Below are 19,734 nucleotides of genomic sequence, written 5' to 3' on the forward strand. Positions count from 1 at the left end.
TACAATCGAGTGTTCCAGTTCCCACCAATTTCTAGCAACTTCACACAGCCATTTGAAGAGGAGTGGGACAACATTCCACAGGACACAATCAACAGCCTGATCAACTCTATGTGAAGGAGATGTGTCTCACTGCATGAGACAAATGGTGGTCACACCAGATACTGACTGGTTTTCTGATCCACGCCCCTACTTTTCTTCAAGAAATGTCCTTGCAACATCAGGCAAATGTTTTATTCAAACATTCTATAATCATCAGTACGACTAGAGAGTTTGAGTTATGAAAACATTTGCTGAGAAAGTTTAATTTTCACACAGAACCATTTTTGGGTTTGCTGGACAGACTCAGATCCACACATACCAATCAATCCTGTATCTATTGACACTGTATAGTGTATTTTGGTGACATTGAGGTAAAAATATGTCCTCATCTCATCCATATCAACTGAGAATTATTATTTTTTAAACACTATCACTGGAATACTTTTTCAGGAAACATTTTTATTCAAATGATGAGACCATCGTGAGAGGATAAAATAATGTGGTTTGTAACACATAAACACTGTTTGCTTTAATACTTGGGAGAAAGAAATACATGATATGGTAAATATGCATTACAAAAGCAGGAAATTACAACAAAAACATACGTTAAATAGTAGCAATAAAACACATTCAAATTGGTGTCCGACAGGCAGCACGCTCCCCTAGCCACAAAACCTGTCACCGACGCAGGCTCTGAGAACACAGAGGGGGAAAATAGCCCAGTCTTTTCTTATATCCATCTAAGGCCGTGTCTAGACTTGACAGTTCACGCAGCTTTAGTATTCTGATCATGGAATTCCGAACTTGTCTACCACAGTGTGTCCGGATTCCCCTTTTTCCTGCGCTATATTCAAATGCCAGTATGCATTCTACAAACGGTGGAATAGGCAAAATATGATAACAACACAACAACAACTGATGGCAATAGCTAACTACTGTAGCTAACTAGCCAGCTAAGCTCTGTAGCTGGCCAGCGAGCAACACTAAAGGGTTTGCATAACTCTAGCCCCCCCAAAAAAAGCTTTTCTAAATATTAGCTTGTTGGCTAGCATTTCTGAGGCCAGTAAACGCGTTCCTCACACACTCACAATGTATGTTCTCCAACGTTATAATGAAAAAGGCGCCTCTCGATTTCAAAACAAGCTTTCTGGAGACTTATGGGAGGAGTGCTGATGACGTCGCCCACCGTATGCACTTTCGGTAGCCTGATTGTGTCCAGACTGAGGAGAAATCCGCACACAACGCATCCCTGACCACCTTCTGAAGTGGTCAGCCAGAACTGAACACAATCAGACCACAAAGCGACTTTTGAGCGTCTAGACCCGTCTTTTCAATGCGTCGTTCGTATTCTGATAGCAGAAGTCGCATGCAAGTGTCAAGTGTAGACACGACCTAAGAAAAATATGCTTTAACACGAAATAAAACTATCCTAAAATATACAAAACCATAACAAAATGTTAAAAAAGTTCCAAAGTAAACTTTTAACATCTTTCAGGTGAAATCTCATGAACACGATCCAACTGACAAATGAACACTCTTTGACCTCTCAAGCCACTCAAAACAAAATGGAACTTGGCATCACAATGATTCGACTTTAAAAATGCCTTTTACTAGTGAATCAAAATCCTAGAAACTTATAAACACATTATGCAAATACTGTTATGTAAAATTAAAATTTAAAAAAAGTAAAACCAAATAACTCATTATTAAACAACATCTTCTTTGGTCAAGATTATTTGCTTTTCAAAGATATAAAACTTGATTATGTTGCTCTTCACACATAGGGGTTATTGATTTGATAGTCAGAATCTTGGGGTATTGTCAAACTGGGATGTGAAATATAGTAGTAGCCTGCTCCCAGATCTGTTTGTACTGTATAGCCAACTCCTATGGTCATTGTCATGGGTGGCATGCTATACAGCACAAACAAATCCGATACCAGGCTAGAAATATAGTGGATACAAATATACATTTGTCCATCATACAATATTCATAAAAAATTGTATTCATGTGAAATGTGACCACAGTTGATATCAGCTTGATGAATGCAAATTCAAAAAGCAAAATGCTTCACCATCCATCCACTATCACTGTCAATACACTGACCGGATTCTTTGTTTTGGTGTGAGACAAACTCCTGTCAGTGTTGGGCTTAATTCCATTCCAATTCAGTAAATTCTGTAAATTAACTGAAATGTCAAAATTCCCAAATTTCCGTGTTGAAAAGCATTGGAATTTCAGTTTACTCCCAGAACTGACTGAATTGAAATGGAACTAGCCCCGACCCTGGAATCTCCTGTGACATCATCCCAAGGATCCATCTGGAGGACCCATCAGTCCTCCCATCTGATCTATCTGGAGTACCCATCAGTCCTGCCATCTGATCCATCTGGAGGACCCATCAGTCCTCCCATCTGATCTATCTGGAGGACCCATCAGTCCTCCCGTCTGATCCATCTGGAGGACACATCAGTCCTCCCATCTGATCTATCTGGAGGACCCATCAGTCCTCACATCTGATCTATCTGGAGGACCCATCAGTCCTCCCCATCTGATCTATCTGGAGGACCCATCAGTCCTCCCATCTATCTGAATCCCCCCATCTGAGGAAGTAGGCAACTCTTTGGCATCTAATAGCACAGTGTCAACACTGCATCAATGATCTGCTGTACATAGAAGGCAAATGGAGAACACTCGTCTGAAAGACAGAGCACTAAAGCTTTCAACCAGATATAAAAACGTGCCTTGAAAATGTACAATAAGAATTGTATTCAACTCGATAATTCAACGAGAAATATACACACTTGATACGGCAGCAAAATGATTCAGAGGACACTTACAATACTGTACGGCTGTTATGTCACGTGTTCCTACTCTTTCTTTGGTTCTCTGTATCTACAATCATCTGCAAAGCCCTTTTCCACGTAATAAGGACATTTTAAAGCTTGTAAGGTCCGCTGCACTGGAAATGCCAGTTCAACGTTGAATTTTTAGTTACTTGATCTTACTCAAATAGAGACTGGTGATACAATATCTAATGCACTTCAATGTTAGAACTATACTAAAGAGGTTCATCGTTAAAATAACGTAAAAGCTTTTCCGACCTTATAAAAACAACAAATAATTCCAAAAGGAATTTTCACAAATCTTCAAACAAAATTCAGCCTAGTGGTTAGAGCGTTGGACTAGTAACCGAAAGGTTGCAAGATCGAATCCCAGAGCTGACAAGGTACAAAATCTGTCGTTCTGCCCCTGAACAAGGCAGTTAACCCACTGTTCCTAGGCCGTCATTGAAAATAAGAATTTGTTCTTAACTGACTTACCTAGTTAAATAAAGGTACAATTAAATATTTAAAAAACTCCTGCAGGTAAGACGACATGGCTTTGAAATGTTTTTCAACCTCATTCCCTGAGTTAGGGAAAATAATACTGCACAATATACTCTTAAAATGAGGTAGTAGTATAATACGGTACTGCACAATATACTCTTAAAATGAGGTAGTAGTATAATACAGTACTGCACAATATACTCTTAAAATGAGGTAGTAGTAAATACAGTACTGCACAATATACTCTTAAAATGAGGTAGTAGTATAATACAGTACTGCACAATATATTGTTAAAATGAGGTAGTACTGACAGAGTCAGAGTAACTGAGGTAGACAATCAGCAATGAGGGGGTCACCAACTAAACCCTCTGCTTCAATGGAAGAAAACAATCTACTTAATTATAGAAGTAAATGTATCATAAAGCAATATATTTTTTACATTCTTTTGAACATTCATTGTTGGGTGAGCTTTGGTTTAGGACAGACATTAAGGACTGGTTTCCCGGACAAAGATTAAGTTTAGTTTTGTAAAAAAAAAAAAATTGGGGAAAAAACACTTCCAATGTCCAATCTTCACCGAATATGCTTTTCAGGATCCCATAACATCCCTTTCACCATTTCATGACAAAGCTTCATCTGTGTGGTGTTTCTTTCTTTGTTGTGCTAACAGGGGGGGGGGTTCTCTTCTACACTGTTCAACCAATCCTGTAAATGTGGAGGAGGAGTTAAGATGGAATGTCGATTTGTTAACGTCGAAAAGCGGAAGCCTCTCTTTCCAGTTCCCCTGAAAACCAGATGTATCCGGTTGCCACCGTCCCCGCTTAGGTTGGTGTCTAAGAAATCCTCCCTAAAAGACCTGACAAAGACAACAACCAGGAACAAATAACAAACAGGAAAACAACAACATTCATTACAAATATCTTGAGGTAGACCTGAAGCGAACACCCATTTCCTCCTTAAATCTTCAACTTCCTGATCCCTCTACGTAACAGTATGTTCCTTGCCCAAGGACTTATTTTAGGAGGCAAAGAAGCGAGAAAGGCGGGCTGCTTCAACTGAAAATAAGCCACATTCAGGTTGGGTAACCTATCACCAGGACGAGCCTGTTGACTGGACCGTGGCCTGGGCAGGATAAGCAGCTTCCTCAGCCGAGAGGGAACAGGGACGTGAGGGATGCTGGACCGTGGCCTGGGCAGGATAAGCAGCTTCCTCAGCCGAGAGGGAACAGGGACGTGAGGGATGCTGGACCGTGGCCTGGGCAGGATAAGCAGCTTCCTCAGCCGAGAGGGAACAGGGACGTGAGGGATGCTGGACGGTGGCCTGGGCAGGATAAGCAGCTTCCTCAGCCGAGAGGGAACAGGGATGTGAGGGATGTTGGACGGTGGCCTGGGCAGGATAAGCAGCTTCCTCAGCCGAGAGGGAACAGGGAGGTGAGGGATGTTGGACGGTGGCCTGGGCAGGATAAGCAGCTTCCTCAGCCGAGAGGGAACAGGGACGTGAGGGATGCTGGACGGTGGTCTGGGCAGGATAAGCAGCTTCCTCAGCCGAGAGGGAACAGGGATGTGAGGGATGCTGAACGGTGTCATGACCAGGCTGGTGGAGACCATGGTGATGACGGTAGAGACGTCTCGGTGGCATCACCTCAGATTCCACTTTAAAACCAGGAAGAAGAAGAAGAAGCTTTTCTTCTTCTTCCTTCTCTGGAGTTGGGCTGTCATCCAACGCCGACCCGAAGGACGGAGGCCGGGAGTTACGGCCTGAGGTGGCGGTGGACGGGTTGCTCATCTCATTGCTTATCTCTTCGTTGGAGTAGTGACCAGAGTCTCCTGTCTCCTGACTCCCGTCGCTGGTCTCTGTAGTCCCAGAGCTGTTTCCCTCACTAAAGCCCCCAGAGCTCTGTAAGCCCCCTAGTGGACCGAACAGGATATGCAGGCTGGAGGGTTGGAGGGGAGACGCGCCCTCTTTCTCTTCGTAACACAGAACGGTCTTCCCTGCCTCGTACAGACATGCTCTGTTCTCAGCCTAGAGATAAGGGAGAGGAGAGATATTTGTTAGTTTTGTCATTGTATAACAAATAACCAATAATCAATACTGTAAACTCCATGTTGAAGACTGGTATTGTAATAGCAGCAACATGATTGGTTCATGTCTGAAGACCTACCTGGCTTGTATTTCTATTGTCTCTCTCCGTCTTAAAAAACTGCCATCTCTTACTGCGGTTGACACCGCAGACTGGACCAGCTTCTGTAATCACCAGGTTTGTCCCACCCTGAAACAGAGAGAGAGCCAGATTAGAAACAGATAAAGGGGTAGAGTACATTCAGAAAGTATTCAGACCCCTTTGACTTTTTCACACATTTTGTTACGTTACAGTCTTATTCTAAACTGGATTCAATAAATAAAAATCCTCAGCAATCTACACACCATACCACATAATGACAAAGCGAAAACAGATTACATTTTTTTTTTCTTCAGATTTACATAAATATTCAGACCCTTTGCTGTGAGGCACGAAATTGAGGTCAGGTGCATCCTGTTTCCATTGATCATCCTTGCGATGTTTCTACAACTTAATTGGAGTCCACCTGTGTTAAATTCAATTGATTGGACATGATTTGGAAAGGCACACACCTGTCTATATAAGGTCCCACAGTTGACAGTGCATGTCAGAGCAAAAACTAAAGCCATGAGGTTGAAGGAATTGTCCGTAGAGCTCCGAGACAGGATTGTGTCGTGGCACAGATCTGGGGAAGGGTACCAAAACATTTCTGCAGCATTGAAGGTCCCCAAGAACACAGTGCTCTCCATCATTCTTGAATGGAAGAAGTTTAGAACCACCAAGACTCTTCCTAGAGCTGGCCACCCGGCCAAACTGAGAAATCGGGGGAGAAGGGCCTTGGCCAGGGAGGTGACCAGGAACCCAATGGTCACTCCTACGCCGCTCTATTTTATTTTATTTTACCGTTATTTTACCAGGTAAGTTGACTGAGAACACGTTCTCATTTGCAGCAACGACCTGGGGAATAGTTACAGGGGAGAGGAGGGGGATGAATGAGCCAATTGTAAACTGGGGATTATTAGGTGACCATGATGGTTTGAGGGCCAGATTGGGAATTTAGCCAGGACACCGGGGTTAACACCCCTACTCTTACGATAAGTGCCATGGGATCTTTAATGACCTCAGAGAGTCAGGACACCCGTTTAACGTCCCATCCGAAAGACGGCACCCTACACAGGGCAGTGTTCCCAATCACTGCCCTGGGGCATTGGGATATTATTATTATTTTTTTTTTAGAGTTCTAGAGTTCATCTGTGGAGATGGTTGTCCTTCTGGAAGTTTCTCCCATCTCTGCAGCACCCCACTAAGCAGGTCTTTATGGTAGAGTGGCCAGATGGAAGCCACTCCTCAGTAAAAGGCACATGACAGGCTGCTTGGAGTTTGCCAAAAGGCACCTAAAGGGCTCTCAGACCATGAGAAACAAAATTAAAACCAAGATTGAACTCTTTGACCTGAGTGCCAAGCGTCACGTCTGGAGGAAACCTGGCACCATCCCTACGGTGAATCATGGTAGTGGCAGCATCACGCTGTGGGGATGTTTTTCAGCGGCAGGGACTGGGAGACTAGTCAGGATTGAGAGAAAGATGAACGGAACAAAGTACAGAGAGATCCTTGATGAAAACCTGCTCCAGAGCGCTCAGGACCTCAGACTGGGGCGAAGGTTCCACCTTCCAACAGGACAACCACAATAAGCACATAGCCAAGACAACGCAGGAGTGGCTTCGGGACAAGTCTCTGAATGTCCGTGAGTGACACAGCCAGAGCCCGGACATGAACCCGATTTAATACATTTGCAAAAAATTCTTTTTTTTGTCATTATAGGGTATTGTGTTTAGGTTGATGAGGTTGATGAAATGTAATCAATTTTAGAATAACGCTGTAACACAACAAAATGTTGAAAAAGTCAAAGGGTCTGAATACTTTCCGAAGGCACAGTATATGACATACATACAGTCTCATACATAGACACATGGCCTGTGTCTGTGGAGTCATGTCTCACCTCGGCATCAATGAAGTGTGGTGCCATCATGGGCATCAGGGCCTCTATGTTCTCAGCCTGGTGTTCATTGGCCAGGGCCAAACCAGTATGTGGACCATGGGTTCCCTCACCATTCACTACGTCAATTATCTTACAGATGGAAGATTTCCTATTGGAGCAAAGAGTAGAAGGACAATAGGGGACAATATGAAAGAATCTATTTGAAGACAGTTCTTTCAAAAATGGCTGAAGCATTAGAATGAGTAAATGGAGTATAGTCTGAGAAGAAGAAGAAGAAGAAACAGAAGAAGGAGAAGAAGAAACAGAAGAAGGAGAAGAAGAAACAGAAGGAGAAGAAGAAGGAGAAGAAGAAACAGAAGAAGGAGAAGAAGAAACAGAAGGAGAAGAAGAAGAAGGAGAAGAAGAAACAGAAGAAGAAACAGAAGAAACAGACAAAGAAACAAAAGAAGGAGTAGAAGAAACAGAAGAAGAAAGACGAAGAACCAGAAGAAGGAGAAGAAGAAAAAGAAGGAGAAACAGAAGAAGAAACAGAAGAAGAAGAAACAGAAGAAGAAGAAACAGAAGAAACAGACAAAGAAACAAAAGAAGGAGAAGAAGAAACAGAAGAAGGAACAGAAGAAGAAACAGAAGAAGAAACAGAAGAAACAGAAGAAGGAGAAGAAGAAACAGAAGAAACAGAAGAAACAGAAGAAGGAACAGAAGAAGAAACAGAAGAAGAAACAGAAGAAGGAGAAGAAGAAACAGAAGAAGGAACAGAAGAAGAAACAGAAGAAGAAACAGAAGAAACAGAAGAAGAAACAGAAGAAGGAGAAGAAGAAACAGAAGAAACAGAAGAAACAGAAGAAGGAGAAGAAGAAACAGAAGGAGAAGAAGAAGAAACAGAAGAAGGAGAAGAAGAAACAGAAGGAGAAGAAGGAGAAGAAGGAGAAGAAGAAACAGAAGGAGAAGAAGAAGAAACAGAAGAAGGAGAAGAAGAAACAGAAGGAGAAGAAGAAGAAACGGAAGAAGAAACAGAAGAAGGAGAAGAAGAAACAGAAGGAGAAGAAGAAACAGAAGAAACAGAAGAAGGAGAAGAAGGAGAAGAAGAAACAGAAGGAGAAGAAGAAGAAGAAACAGAAGAAGGAGAAGAAGAAACAGAAGGAGAAGAAGAAGAAACGGAAGAAGAAACATAAGAAGGAGAAGAAGAAACAGAAGGAGAAGAAGAAGAAACAGAAGAAGAAGAAACAGAAGAAGGAGAAGACTATTACTTAGATGGATATTGTGTAAATACCTGGATCTGCCTTTGCTGATGAGGATGATGGTACACATCACTATACAGGCCAGAGCGATGCAGACCCCCACGATGATCCCTGTCATGGAATTCTGCTCTGTGTGGTACAGGTCGTCCGAGAACACTGGAAGACATGAGAAATCATGTTATCACATCAATTTAATAACTCTACCTACATGTACATATTACCTCAAATAATTTAATAACTCTACCTACATGTACATATTACCTCAAATAATTTAATAACTCTACCTACAAGTACATATTACCTCAATTACCTCAACACCGGTGCCCCCGCACATTGACTCTGTACCAGTACCCCCTGTATATTGCCTCCACATTGACTCTGTACCGGTACCCCCTGTATATAGCCTTCACATTGACTCTGTACTGGTACCCCCTGTATATAGCCTCCACATTGACTCTGTACCGTAACACCCTGTATATAGCCTCCACATTGACTCTGTACCGTAACACCCTGTATATAGCCTCCACATTGACTCTGTACCGTAACACCCTGTATATAGCCTCCACATTGACTCTGTACCGGTACCCCCTGTATATAGCCTCCACATTGACTCTGTACCGGTAAAGTAAGAGACTATATTCTGTTTAGGGTCATGTTGTCTCCAACTGCAGTATGTTCAAAGTACCTGACATGACAGGTCCTATGTCTCTGCAGTTCAACAATACTGACCACTAGCCACAACACTAACTGCAATACTCTCCAGTCCAACAACACTACGACATAACTAACCTGTGGTGTCTGAGGAGGAGGAGCCGCTGCCCGAGTGCCTGGGGCTCTTCCCTCTGTGTCTAGAGCCAGGCCCCAGGGCCAGCTCCACAGTAGTAGAGAAGGGCCCGTCTCCCACCTGGTTGGAGGCAGAGATCTTCACCAGGTAGACGTTACCAGGCTCCAGGCGCTCCAGCAGGGCCATGGTGTTACTTCCTGTAGGGGAAAGACAGGACTGGTGTTACTTCCTGTAGGGACAGCAGACAGGTTTTTAGAGCGGACTGGAGTAGAATGCATCATAATACAGCCATTCCCAAAACCCCAGACCCAAATCTTGGATGCACACTGGTCAGATACTCAGAAATGTTTAAATCTGCACTCAACGGACTCAAACAGTAGCTACAACACTCTGCTCTCAAAGCTTTTTGGGTCTCCAGACCCCCCCCCCCCCCTTCCAAAATGTCCACCTGTGTTTACAATTCCTCTATAATACCTGGCTGTCTAACCATCTCACTCATCCCCCCTCTGCAGTATCCGTCAGTATCTAGCTGTTCCACTCACCCTCCCTCTGCAGTATCTGGCTGTCTAACCATAGCATTCATCCCCCCTCTGCAGTATCTGTCAGTATCTATCTGTTCCACTCACCCTCCCTCTGCAGTATCTGGCTGTCTAACCATAGCATTTATCCCCCCTCTGCAGTATCTGTCAGTATCTAGCTGTTCCATTCACCCTCCCTCTGCAGTATCTGGCTGATCCACTCACCCTCCCTCTGCAGTGTCTGGCTGATCCACTCACCCTCCCTCTGCAGTGTCTGGCTGTTCCACTCACCCTCCCTCTGCAGTGTCTGGCTGATCCACTCACCCTCCCTCTGCAGTGTCTGCCAGTATCTAGCTGTTCCTCTCACCCTCCCTCTGCAGTGTCTGCCAGTATCTAGCTGTTCCACTCACCCTCCCTCTGCAGTGTCTGCCAGTATCTAGCTGTTCCACTCACCCTCCCTCTGCAGTGTCTGCCAGTATCTAGCTGTTACACTCACCCTCCCTCTGCAGTGTCTGCCAGTATCTAGCTGTTCCACTCACCCTCCCTCTGCAGTGTCTGCCAGTATCTAGCTGTTCCACTCACCCTCCCTCTGCAGTGTCTGCCAGTATCTAGCTGTTCCACTCACCCTCCCTCTGCAGTGTCTGCCAGTATCCGGCCAGCCAGGCCCTCTGTGAGGCGTACAGGATGGTGTAGTGTGTCACGGCCAGGTTGTTCTCCGCTGGTTCTCTCCAGGAAACCAGGGCTGTACCGTCCTCAATCAGACTCACCCTCACACCTTCAGGAGGGTGGCTGGGCGCTGATGAACAGAAAAGGGTCATTTGAGTCTCTTAAGCTTAAATGTATCTCGGTCCGTCATCTAGTACAGTTGGCTTTGATTGGTGAGTGTTATTGTGTGCACACGGGTCGCTGGTTCTCGGCCCATCTCAAATAAAATAAAATAAAAGTTTATTGTCGCGTACACAAAATTGTCAGGTGTTATAGCAGGTGTTATAGCAGGTGTTATAGCAGGTGCAGCGTAATGCTTATGTTACTAGGTCCAACAGCGCCTGTGAGAATGTCTAGCAAATACAATACAAATACAGAAATAATCAAAATACAAACAAAAAAAATGTCAGAATGAGTCCAACATTCATCTACCCTGATGAAGACGAGCTTGGCCGGCGAAACGTTGGATACTACATATTTTTTTGCATCAGAGCTCCTAGAGCTCTCCTTTATATTTTAAGAATGAGTCCGACAACCCAGAGTAGATATATCAGTGTGAACAGTGTCTGCATATGTAACAGTATAACTTTAAACCATCCCCTCGCCCCGACCCGGGCGCGAACCAGGGACCCTCTGCACACATCGACAACGGTCGCCCACGAAGCAGCGTTACCCATCGCTCCACAAAAGCCACGGCCCTTGCAAAGCAAGGGGCAACACTACTTAAGTCTCAGAGCAAGTGACGTAACTGATTGAAATGCTACTAGCGCGTACCCGCTAACTAGCTAGCCATTTCACATCCGTTACACTCACCCCCCTTTCAACCTCCTCTTTTTCCGCAGCAACCAGTGATCCGGGTCAACAGCATCAATGTAACAGTATAACTTTAAACCATCCCCTCGCCCCGACCCGGGCGCGAACCAGGGACCCTCTGCACACATCGACAACGGTCGCCCACGAAGCAGCGTTACCCATCGCTCCACAAAAGCCACGGCCCTTGCAAAGCAAGGGGCAACACTACTTAAGTCTCAGAGCAAGTGACGTAACTGATTGAAATGCTACTAGCGCGTACCCGCTAACTAGCTAGCCATTTCACATCCGTTACACATACACAATACGTGCTGTGTTTAGACAGTAGATAATTTGGAAGAAAATGGTATGGACAGTAGTAGGTATATTAGGATGAGCTATGTTGAGAATACAGTTTATACATAAACAGTGAGTCAACAACAGCATATATACAGAATATGAGGTGACCAGTGTGCAATGTATATGTAACGTAAAGTTTTCACAGTAGTGTAACGACCCTGGATTTTATAAGGCGCGGAAATCGACTCTGCCGTCCGAGCGTGCTTTTGCGGCACAGTACCAGGCCAGAGTACCAGAGCGCGCCGGACTTCTAGAAGGTCGAGGGTTCGAAACCCGCTCCCTGCCTGTTTCATTACAGTATATACACAGAATATGAGGTGACCAGTGTTCAATGACTCTATCTATATCACATGGGGCATTAGTCTCAAGGTGCAGGCCAGAGTACCGGCCGGGTACATCTCAGAGTAGACTGGGAAGGAAGCTATACTGTTGATGTCACTTAAAGTTAAATAGATTCCTTCATAATGTATAGATCATGAAGGAATCTTTATCGTTGTTTTCCTTGGGAAACGTGACATGATAGTCAGAAGAGAATAAGAGGATTGTTTACCTGCTTGTAGAGTCCTCTGAAAGACAACCATGCTCCATGATAGTCAGAAGAGAATAAGAGGATTGTTTACCTGCTGGTAGAGTCCTCTGAAAGACAACCATGCTTCATGATAGTCAGAAGAGAATAAGAGGATTGTTTACCTGCTGGTAGAGTCCTCTGAAAGACAACCATGCTCCATGATAGTCAGAAGAGAATAAGAGGATTGTTTACCTGCTGGTAGAGTCCTCTGAAAGACAACCATGCTCCAGGGACTGGCCAGTTGGTCGACATGGAGACGCACCACGAACTCATAGCGAGTGTTGGAGTCCAGGCTCTGTATCTGCACACTCTGGTTGGTACTGACGAGGACAAACAGACATCCCAGAATAAATATTAGCAATCATGACAGGTTCAATCAAAAACACTCAGTGTCCATAACAATGTGGCACTTCAGTCTCTTGTCAGAAGTAAAGTGTAAAACTAAATCACCACATGCACTATCAATTTCCATGATCTGAAAAATTACAATGGAATGGACAATAGCATAGTAGTAAAGTACACTGCAGCATGTAAAGTGTTGGTCCCGTGTTTCATGAGCTGAAATAAAAGTCAGAGAAATGTACCATACGCACAAAAAGCTTATTTCACTAAAATGTTGTGCACAAATTTGTTTATATCCCTGTTAGTGAGCATTTCTCATTTGCCAAGATAATCCATCCACCTGATAGGTGTGGCATATCGAGAAGCTGATTAAACAGCATGATTATTACACAGGTGCACCTTGTGCTGGGGACAATAAAATGTGCAGTTTTGTCACACAACATAGTGCCACATTTGTCTCAAGTTTTGAGGGAGCGTGCAATTGGCATGCTGACTGCAGGAATGTCCACCAGAGCTATTGCCAGATAATTGAATGTTAATTTCTCTACCATAAGCCACCTCCAACGTAATTTTAGAGAATTTGGCAGTACGTCCAACCGGTCTCACAACCACGTGTTTGGCGTCAAGTGGGCGAGCGGTTTGCTGATGTCACCTTTGTGAATAGAATTCCATGGCATGGGCAGGAATAAGCTACAGAAAACAAACACAATTAAATTTGATCAATGGCAATTTTAATGCACAAAAACTACCGTGACGAGATCCTGTGCCCTCATTTATTTTAAGGTTTCTGTGACCAACAGATGCATATCTGTATTCCCAGTCATGTGAAATCCATAGATTAGGACCTAATGAATTTATTTCAATGGGACCGATTTCCTCATGTGAACTGTAACTCGGTAAAATCAATTAAATTGTTGCATTTATATTTTTGTTCAGTATAATAATCTTAGTATTAAAATAGTAGTAAAGTATTCTTCTTCTTCTTCTTCTTCAACAGACCCCAGGATACAGGTATAAACATCCTAAGTATCTTGTAGAAAGAGGAGGAAGGGAACCGTTACTAAGGTAAACAATAGTACATTTTGGTAGACAGAAGGTGCTCTTTGGTAAAAGGGGTAAATTGATCATCAAAAAGAAAGGAGGACCAAGGCACTCCTCATATAATTAATTAATATAGTTATTAATTATTATAATTATTAATTATTATAAGTATTAATTACTATATTTATTAATTAGCATAAATATAAAGTATCATAATTATAAATTATCATAATTATTTATTAATTATAATTAATATTCCTTATATTTATTAATTGGCATAAATATTAATTGCCGTAATTATTAAGTAGTTATAATTATGATTTATTATATTTATTAATTATTATAATTGTTATTAATTAATTAATAATTGGTCCTCTTTTCTTTTTGATGATCCTAAGTATCTTCTTGAACTCGAGCGGTTCTGTTGCAGAACACTGGTCATGAACTCACGTCTGTATGTAGCGTACAGCTGATGCGTTCATCAGGCCCACAGGTGTACAGCGAGCTGTGTAGCTGACAACCTTCCTTGAGGCGAAGGCGGGACGGTTCCACCGCAGGTACACCGCTGACGAGCTGTTAGCCACCGCACTCACGTGGTCCGGGGCTGGAGGGGAGGCCACCGGGTGATCTCGTACAGCTACAAGACACACCCACACACAGACAAAAATAACACTTCCTGTAGAAAATGCGTGCGATTGCTTCAGCTGTCGAGAAGTTATTTTTATGGTAGTGGGAGATGTGTTAGAGGCCCATGTAGAATTCAGGATGAACAGAAGCTGAAGCAGATCAATAGTAAAGAATTGCTACGATTTTTCTGTTTACTTACACACACATCCTGGGGTGCTGAGTGTCTGGTCGGCTTGGTAACCATCTCCTACCAGGCTTAATGCCAACAGTTTCACATGGTATTTCCTCCTTGGGTCTGGAAAACAATATAATGGTAGATTAAAAAGTAATTGCTGTGGAAATAAATATTATATTTTCTATCTATTGTCAACTGACCCACATACGCGTTAAAAACATCGGTGCAAACAAAAGGCACATCTGAAATGGCCATTATCAGTCAAAACATAAGAAATAAATGAAAAGTTATCAAAGTTTGCTTTTTCAGTTAAAGTACGAGCCCCTAGAGCTGGAGGGCTGACCGTTCCCTATTCACACAGAGTTCAGTGTCTCCCCCCTTTTTTGCCCTCAGAACAGCCTTAATTCGTCGGGGCACGGGACTCTACAAGGTGTTGAAAGTGTTCCACAGGGATGCTGGCCCATTTTGACTACAATGCTTCCCACAGTTGTGTCAAGTTGGCTGGATGTCCTTTTGGGTGGTGGACCATTCTTGATACACACAAGGGAAACTGTTGAGTGTGAAAAACCCAGCAGCGTTGCAGTTCTTGACACAAAATGGTGCGTCTGGCACCTACTTTTGCGCTTGCTAGATACTTTATGTCCAAAATTATTCTATATTCATTTTGTTGTCCATTTTGGCACTAGAATCAATGTTTCTGACTCATATCGATGCCACATCGACCGTTTTCAAAATGAGAAGTTGATTTTTAGGGCCAATCGCTCTTTAAAAATGCTGCAATTCAATTCAGTGTCTTTCAGTTTAAAACGCACCACACGCTAACCATCTCCTAAATCATGTCGTATTTTAGGGGACCGTTAAGGATTTGTTTTATATCTTGGTGTGAAAGGTTAGGTTCTGGGTATTGACCAGTGGAAAGGGGAGGTGGTGTGTGTGTGTCCAGGCCTGTTGTTGTGGTGGTGGGGGATGGGGCCAGGAGGCTTGGTGGGAGGCCTGGGGGGCTGGGGTGTGGGGGCCAGAGGCAGCATTCAGCTGCTAGGATCCAGGGCCCCTGGGACAAGGGGGGGGGTTGACTAGGGTCAGGGGTCAGGCCAAGATACAACAGAAGGAATCTGGGCTTCAGGACTGTGGGAGAGGAGAGAGTAGACCATTCTATGACATTTGAAATGTCTTTATTCTTTTGGAACTTCTGTGAGTGTAATGTTTACTGTTCATTATTATTGTTTATTTCACTTATGTATATTATCTACTTCACTTGCTTTGGCAATGTTAACATATGTTTCCCATGCCAATAAAGCGGCTTGAATTGAATTGAGTAGAGGAGGAGCTGGCCCCCTTTGTTTCCCCTTCTCAGGACCTGTTCCACCTGGTTTCCACTCCAGCCTTCTATCTACCCTCCACCTGGCTGCCCCTCCAGCCTTCTATCTACCCTCCACCTGGCTTCCCCTCCAGCCTTCTATCTACCCTCCACCTGGCTTCCCCTCCAGCCTTCTATCTACCCTCCACCTGGTTTCCCCTCCAGCCTTCTATCTCCCCTCCACCTGGCTTCCCCTCCAGCCTTCTATCTCCCCTCCACCTGGCTTCCCCTCCAGCCTTCTATCTACCCTCCACCTGGTTTCCCCTCCAGCCTTCTATCTACCCTCCCCTCCACCTGGTTGCTCCTCCAGCCTTCTATCTACCCTCCACCTGGTTGCTCCTCCAGCCTTCTATCTACCCTCCACCTGGTTGCTCCTCCAGCCTTCTATCTACCCTCCACCTGGTTGCTCCTCCAGCCTTCTATCTACCCTCCACCTGGTTGCCCCTACCCTCCACCTGGTTTCCCCTCCAGCCTTCTATCTACCCTCCAGCCTTCTATCTACCCTCCAGCTGGTTTCCCCTCCAGCCTTCTATCTACCCTCCACCTGGTTTCCCCTCCAGCCTTCTATCTACCCTCCACCTGGTTTCCCCTCCAGCCTTCTATCTACCCTCCACCTGGCTTCCCCTCCAGCCTTCTATCTACCCTCCACCTGGCTTCCCCTCCAGCCTTCTATCTACCCTCCACCTGGCTTCCCCTCCAGCCTTCTATCTACCCTCCACCTGGCTTCCCCTCCAGCCTTCTATCTACCCTCCACCTGGCTTCCCCTCCAGCCTTCTATCTACCCTCCACCTGGCTTCCCCTCCAGACTTCTATCTACCCTCCACCTGGCTTCCCCTCCAGCCTTCTATCTACCCTCCACCTGGCTTCCCCTCCAGCCTTCTATCTACCCTCCACCTGGCTTCCCCTCCAGCCTATCTACCCTCCACCTGGTTTCCCCTCCAGCCTTCTATCTACCCTCCACCTGGCTTCCCCTCCAGCCTTCTATCTACCCTCCAGCTGGTTTCCCCTCCAGCCTTCTATCTACCCTCCAGCTGGTTTCCCCTCCAGCCTTCTATCTACCCTCCCCTCCACCTGGTTTCCCCTCCAGCCTTCTATCTACCCTCCACCTGGTTTCCCCTCCAGCCTTCTATCTACCCTCCACCTTGGACAGATATAATATATACCATAGAAAGGGTTGTCCACTCAAATGACCCTTTCAATTTGGACACATATACACTGAGGGTACAAAACATTAAGAACACCTGCTCTTTCCATAACAGACTGACCAGGTGAATCCAGGTGAAAGCTATGATCCCTTATTGATGTCACTTGTTAAATCCACTTCAATCAGTGTAGATGAAGGGGAGGAGACGGGTTAAAGTAGGATTGGGTACTAGGTAACTGCCACTATCTTACCCTTCAACATATAGGTCTGGAGGAAGGGTTGGGAACACGAAAGGATACTAGTATTGAAGCATTTGCCTAGTATGTAACTTCAACTAATGTTATCATGAACATAAAAATAAAAATAAGTAACACTTTTGATTCCTTCTCGATAAATCTATTAACTTCCTTCTCGATAAATCTATTAACTTCCTTCTAGATAAATCTATTAACTTCCTTCTAGATAAATCTATAAACTTCCTTCTAGATAAATCTATAAACTTCCTTCTAGATAAATCTATTAACTTCCTTCTCGATAAATCTATTAACTTCCTTCTAGATAAATCTATAAACTTCCTTCTAGATAAATCTATTAACTTCCTTCTAGATAAATCTATAAACTTCCTTCTAGATAAATCTATAAACTTCCTTCTAGATAAATCTATTAACTTCCTTCTCGATAAATCTATTAACTTCCTTCTAGATAAATCTATAAACTTCCTTCTCGATAAATCTATAAACTTCCTTCTAGATAAATCTATAAACTTCCTTCTAGATAAATCTATAAACTTCCTTCTCGATAAATCTATTAACTTCCTTCTAGATAAATCTATAAACTTCCTTCTAGATAAATCTATAAACTTCCTTCTCGATAAATCTATTAACTTCCTTCTAGATAAATCTATAAACTTCCTTCTAGATAAATCTATTAACTTCCTTCTCGATAAATCTATTAACTTCCTTCTAGATAAATCTATAAACTTCCTTCTCGATAAATCTATTAACTTCCTTCTAGATAAATCTATAAACTTCCCTCTAGATAAATCTATTAACTTACTTCCAAATAAATCCTTTAACTGTTAAAAGCCTAGATTGAGATCTAATGATATCTATCTGAAGGGGGCGGCAGGTTGCCTAGTGGTTAGAGCGTCGGCTCAATAACCGAAAGGTTGATAGACCGAATCCCCGAGCCGACAAGGTAAAAATCTGTCCTTCTGCCCCTGAACAAGGCAGTTAACCCACTGTTTCCTAGGCCGTCATTGAAAATAAGAATTTGTTCTTAACTGACTTGCCTAGTTAAATAAAGGTTAAAGATCTATCAGTCTAGGGACTAAGGCACAACCACATGGACTCCTCTGCATCTGTTGGACACTATTTACATGTCAGTCATTTAGCAGACTCTCTTATCCAGAGTCACTACAGTAGTGAGTCATTTAGCAGTCTCTCTAATCCAGAGTCACTACAGTAGTGAGTCATTTAGCAGACTCTCTAATCCAGAGTCACTACAGTAGTGAGTCATTTAGCAGACTCTCTTATCCAGAGTCACTACAGTAGTGAGTCATTTAGCAGACTCTCTTATCCAGAGATACTACAGTAATGAGTCATTTAGCAGACTCTCTAATCCAGAGTCACTACAGTAGTGAGTCATTTAGCAGACTCTCTTATCCAGAGACACTACAATAGTGAGTCATTTAGCAGACTCTCTTATCCAGAGAGACACTACAGTAGTGAGTCCTTTAGCAGACTCTCTTATCCAGAGTCACTACAGTAGTGAGTCATTTAGCAGACTCTCTAATCCAGAGTCACTACAGTTGTGAGTCATTTAGCAGACTCTCTAATCCAGAGTCACTACAGTAGTGAGTGCATACATTTTCATTCTGGTCCCCCGTGGGGAATCAAACCCTCGGGCATCACAGAGGCCATTGTGAAATAGGGGACAGACAGTGCAATTCTCTATATCCAAGTCCACTGTCTCAAGACCATAGGTCATAGGTCCTTTGTCTGTCTAGCTCTGGCCAGTCCCAGGGGGCCGTGGGGTGTGGTGGTAACCTCCCCCATCCTGCTGGAGATCGGGTCCTAGTCAAGGTGTCGGAGGGGGGGGGGGGGGGGGGTTGGTGGTCAGGGTGCCATAGGGCAGCTCTGGCCCACTGGCTATACCACAATATCCAGGGATAACGTATGCAAACCAAGGATAAGATCCATGGGAACCGGTGGTGGGAAGAACATCTGGGCCCTAACCTCTGGGCCCTAACCTCTGGGCCCTAACCTCTGGGCCCTAACCTCTGGGCCCTAACCTCTGGGCCCTGACCTCTGGGCCCTGACCTCTGGGCCCTAACCCCCTTTGGAGGCTTTGCTGCTCACACAATGCTGGGAGAGGGAATGGAGAGACACTGGGGAGGGGACTGGACAGGGACTAGAGTATCCTGGTCCCAGGTCTGTGTGTGCCGTCTTGTGATGCCAAATGTGACAATGACCAAAACATAGTTGGTAAGACAGCACAAACAGGACCAGGATAGGGATGGAGAGGGGGGGGCTGGGGATGGAGAGGGGGGCTGGGGATGGAGAGGGGGGGGCTGGGGATGGAGAGGGGGGGCTGTGGATGGAGAGGGGGGGCTGGGAATGGAGAGGGGGGCTGGGGATGGAGAGGGGGGCTGGGGATGG

The 19,734-nt window shown here is 44.3% G+C and overlaps 1 protein-coding gene across 1 annotated transcript in view; it reads right to left on the reverse strand.

The window, feature by feature from the left end:
• Positions 1–478: 478 nt before the first annotated feature.
• The window catches only part of LOC129861960 (protogenin B-like), a 48,497-nt gene continuing 29,241 nt past the window's right edge, over positions 479–19,734 (reverse strand). Inside the window, exons 12-20 of the mRNA XM_055933190.1 lie at positions 14,598–14,693; positions 14,222–14,408; positions 12,581–12,708; positions 10,592–10,762; positions 9,454–9,645; positions 8,697–8,820; positions 7,427–7,574; positions 5,530–5,637; positions 479–5,390 (exon numbers count right to left, since the gene is read on the reverse strand). Of these exons, the coding sequence (XP_055789165.1) occupies positions 4,458–5,390; positions 5,530–5,637; positions 7,427–7,574; positions 8,697–8,820; positions 9,454–9,645; positions 10,592–10,762; positions 12,581–12,708; positions 14,222–14,408; positions 14,598–14,693 (2,087 nt within the window). The 3' untranslated portion in view covers positions 479–4,457. The remainder of the gene's footprint in view (positions 5,391–5,529; positions 5,638–7,426; positions 7,575–8,696; positions 8,821–9,453; positions 9,646–10,591; positions 10,763–12,580; positions 12,709–14,221; positions 14,409–14,597; positions 14,694–19,734) is intronic.

The sequence above is a fragment of the Salvelinus fontinalis genome, chromosome 9 (assembly GCF_029448725.1).
Source record: "Salvelinus fontinalis isolate EN_2023a chromosome 9, ASM2944872v1, whole genome shotgun sequence".
NCBI classification, from domain to species: Eukaryota; Metazoa; Chordata; class Actinopteri; order Salmoniformes; family Salmonidae; genus Salvelinus; species Salvelinus fontinalis.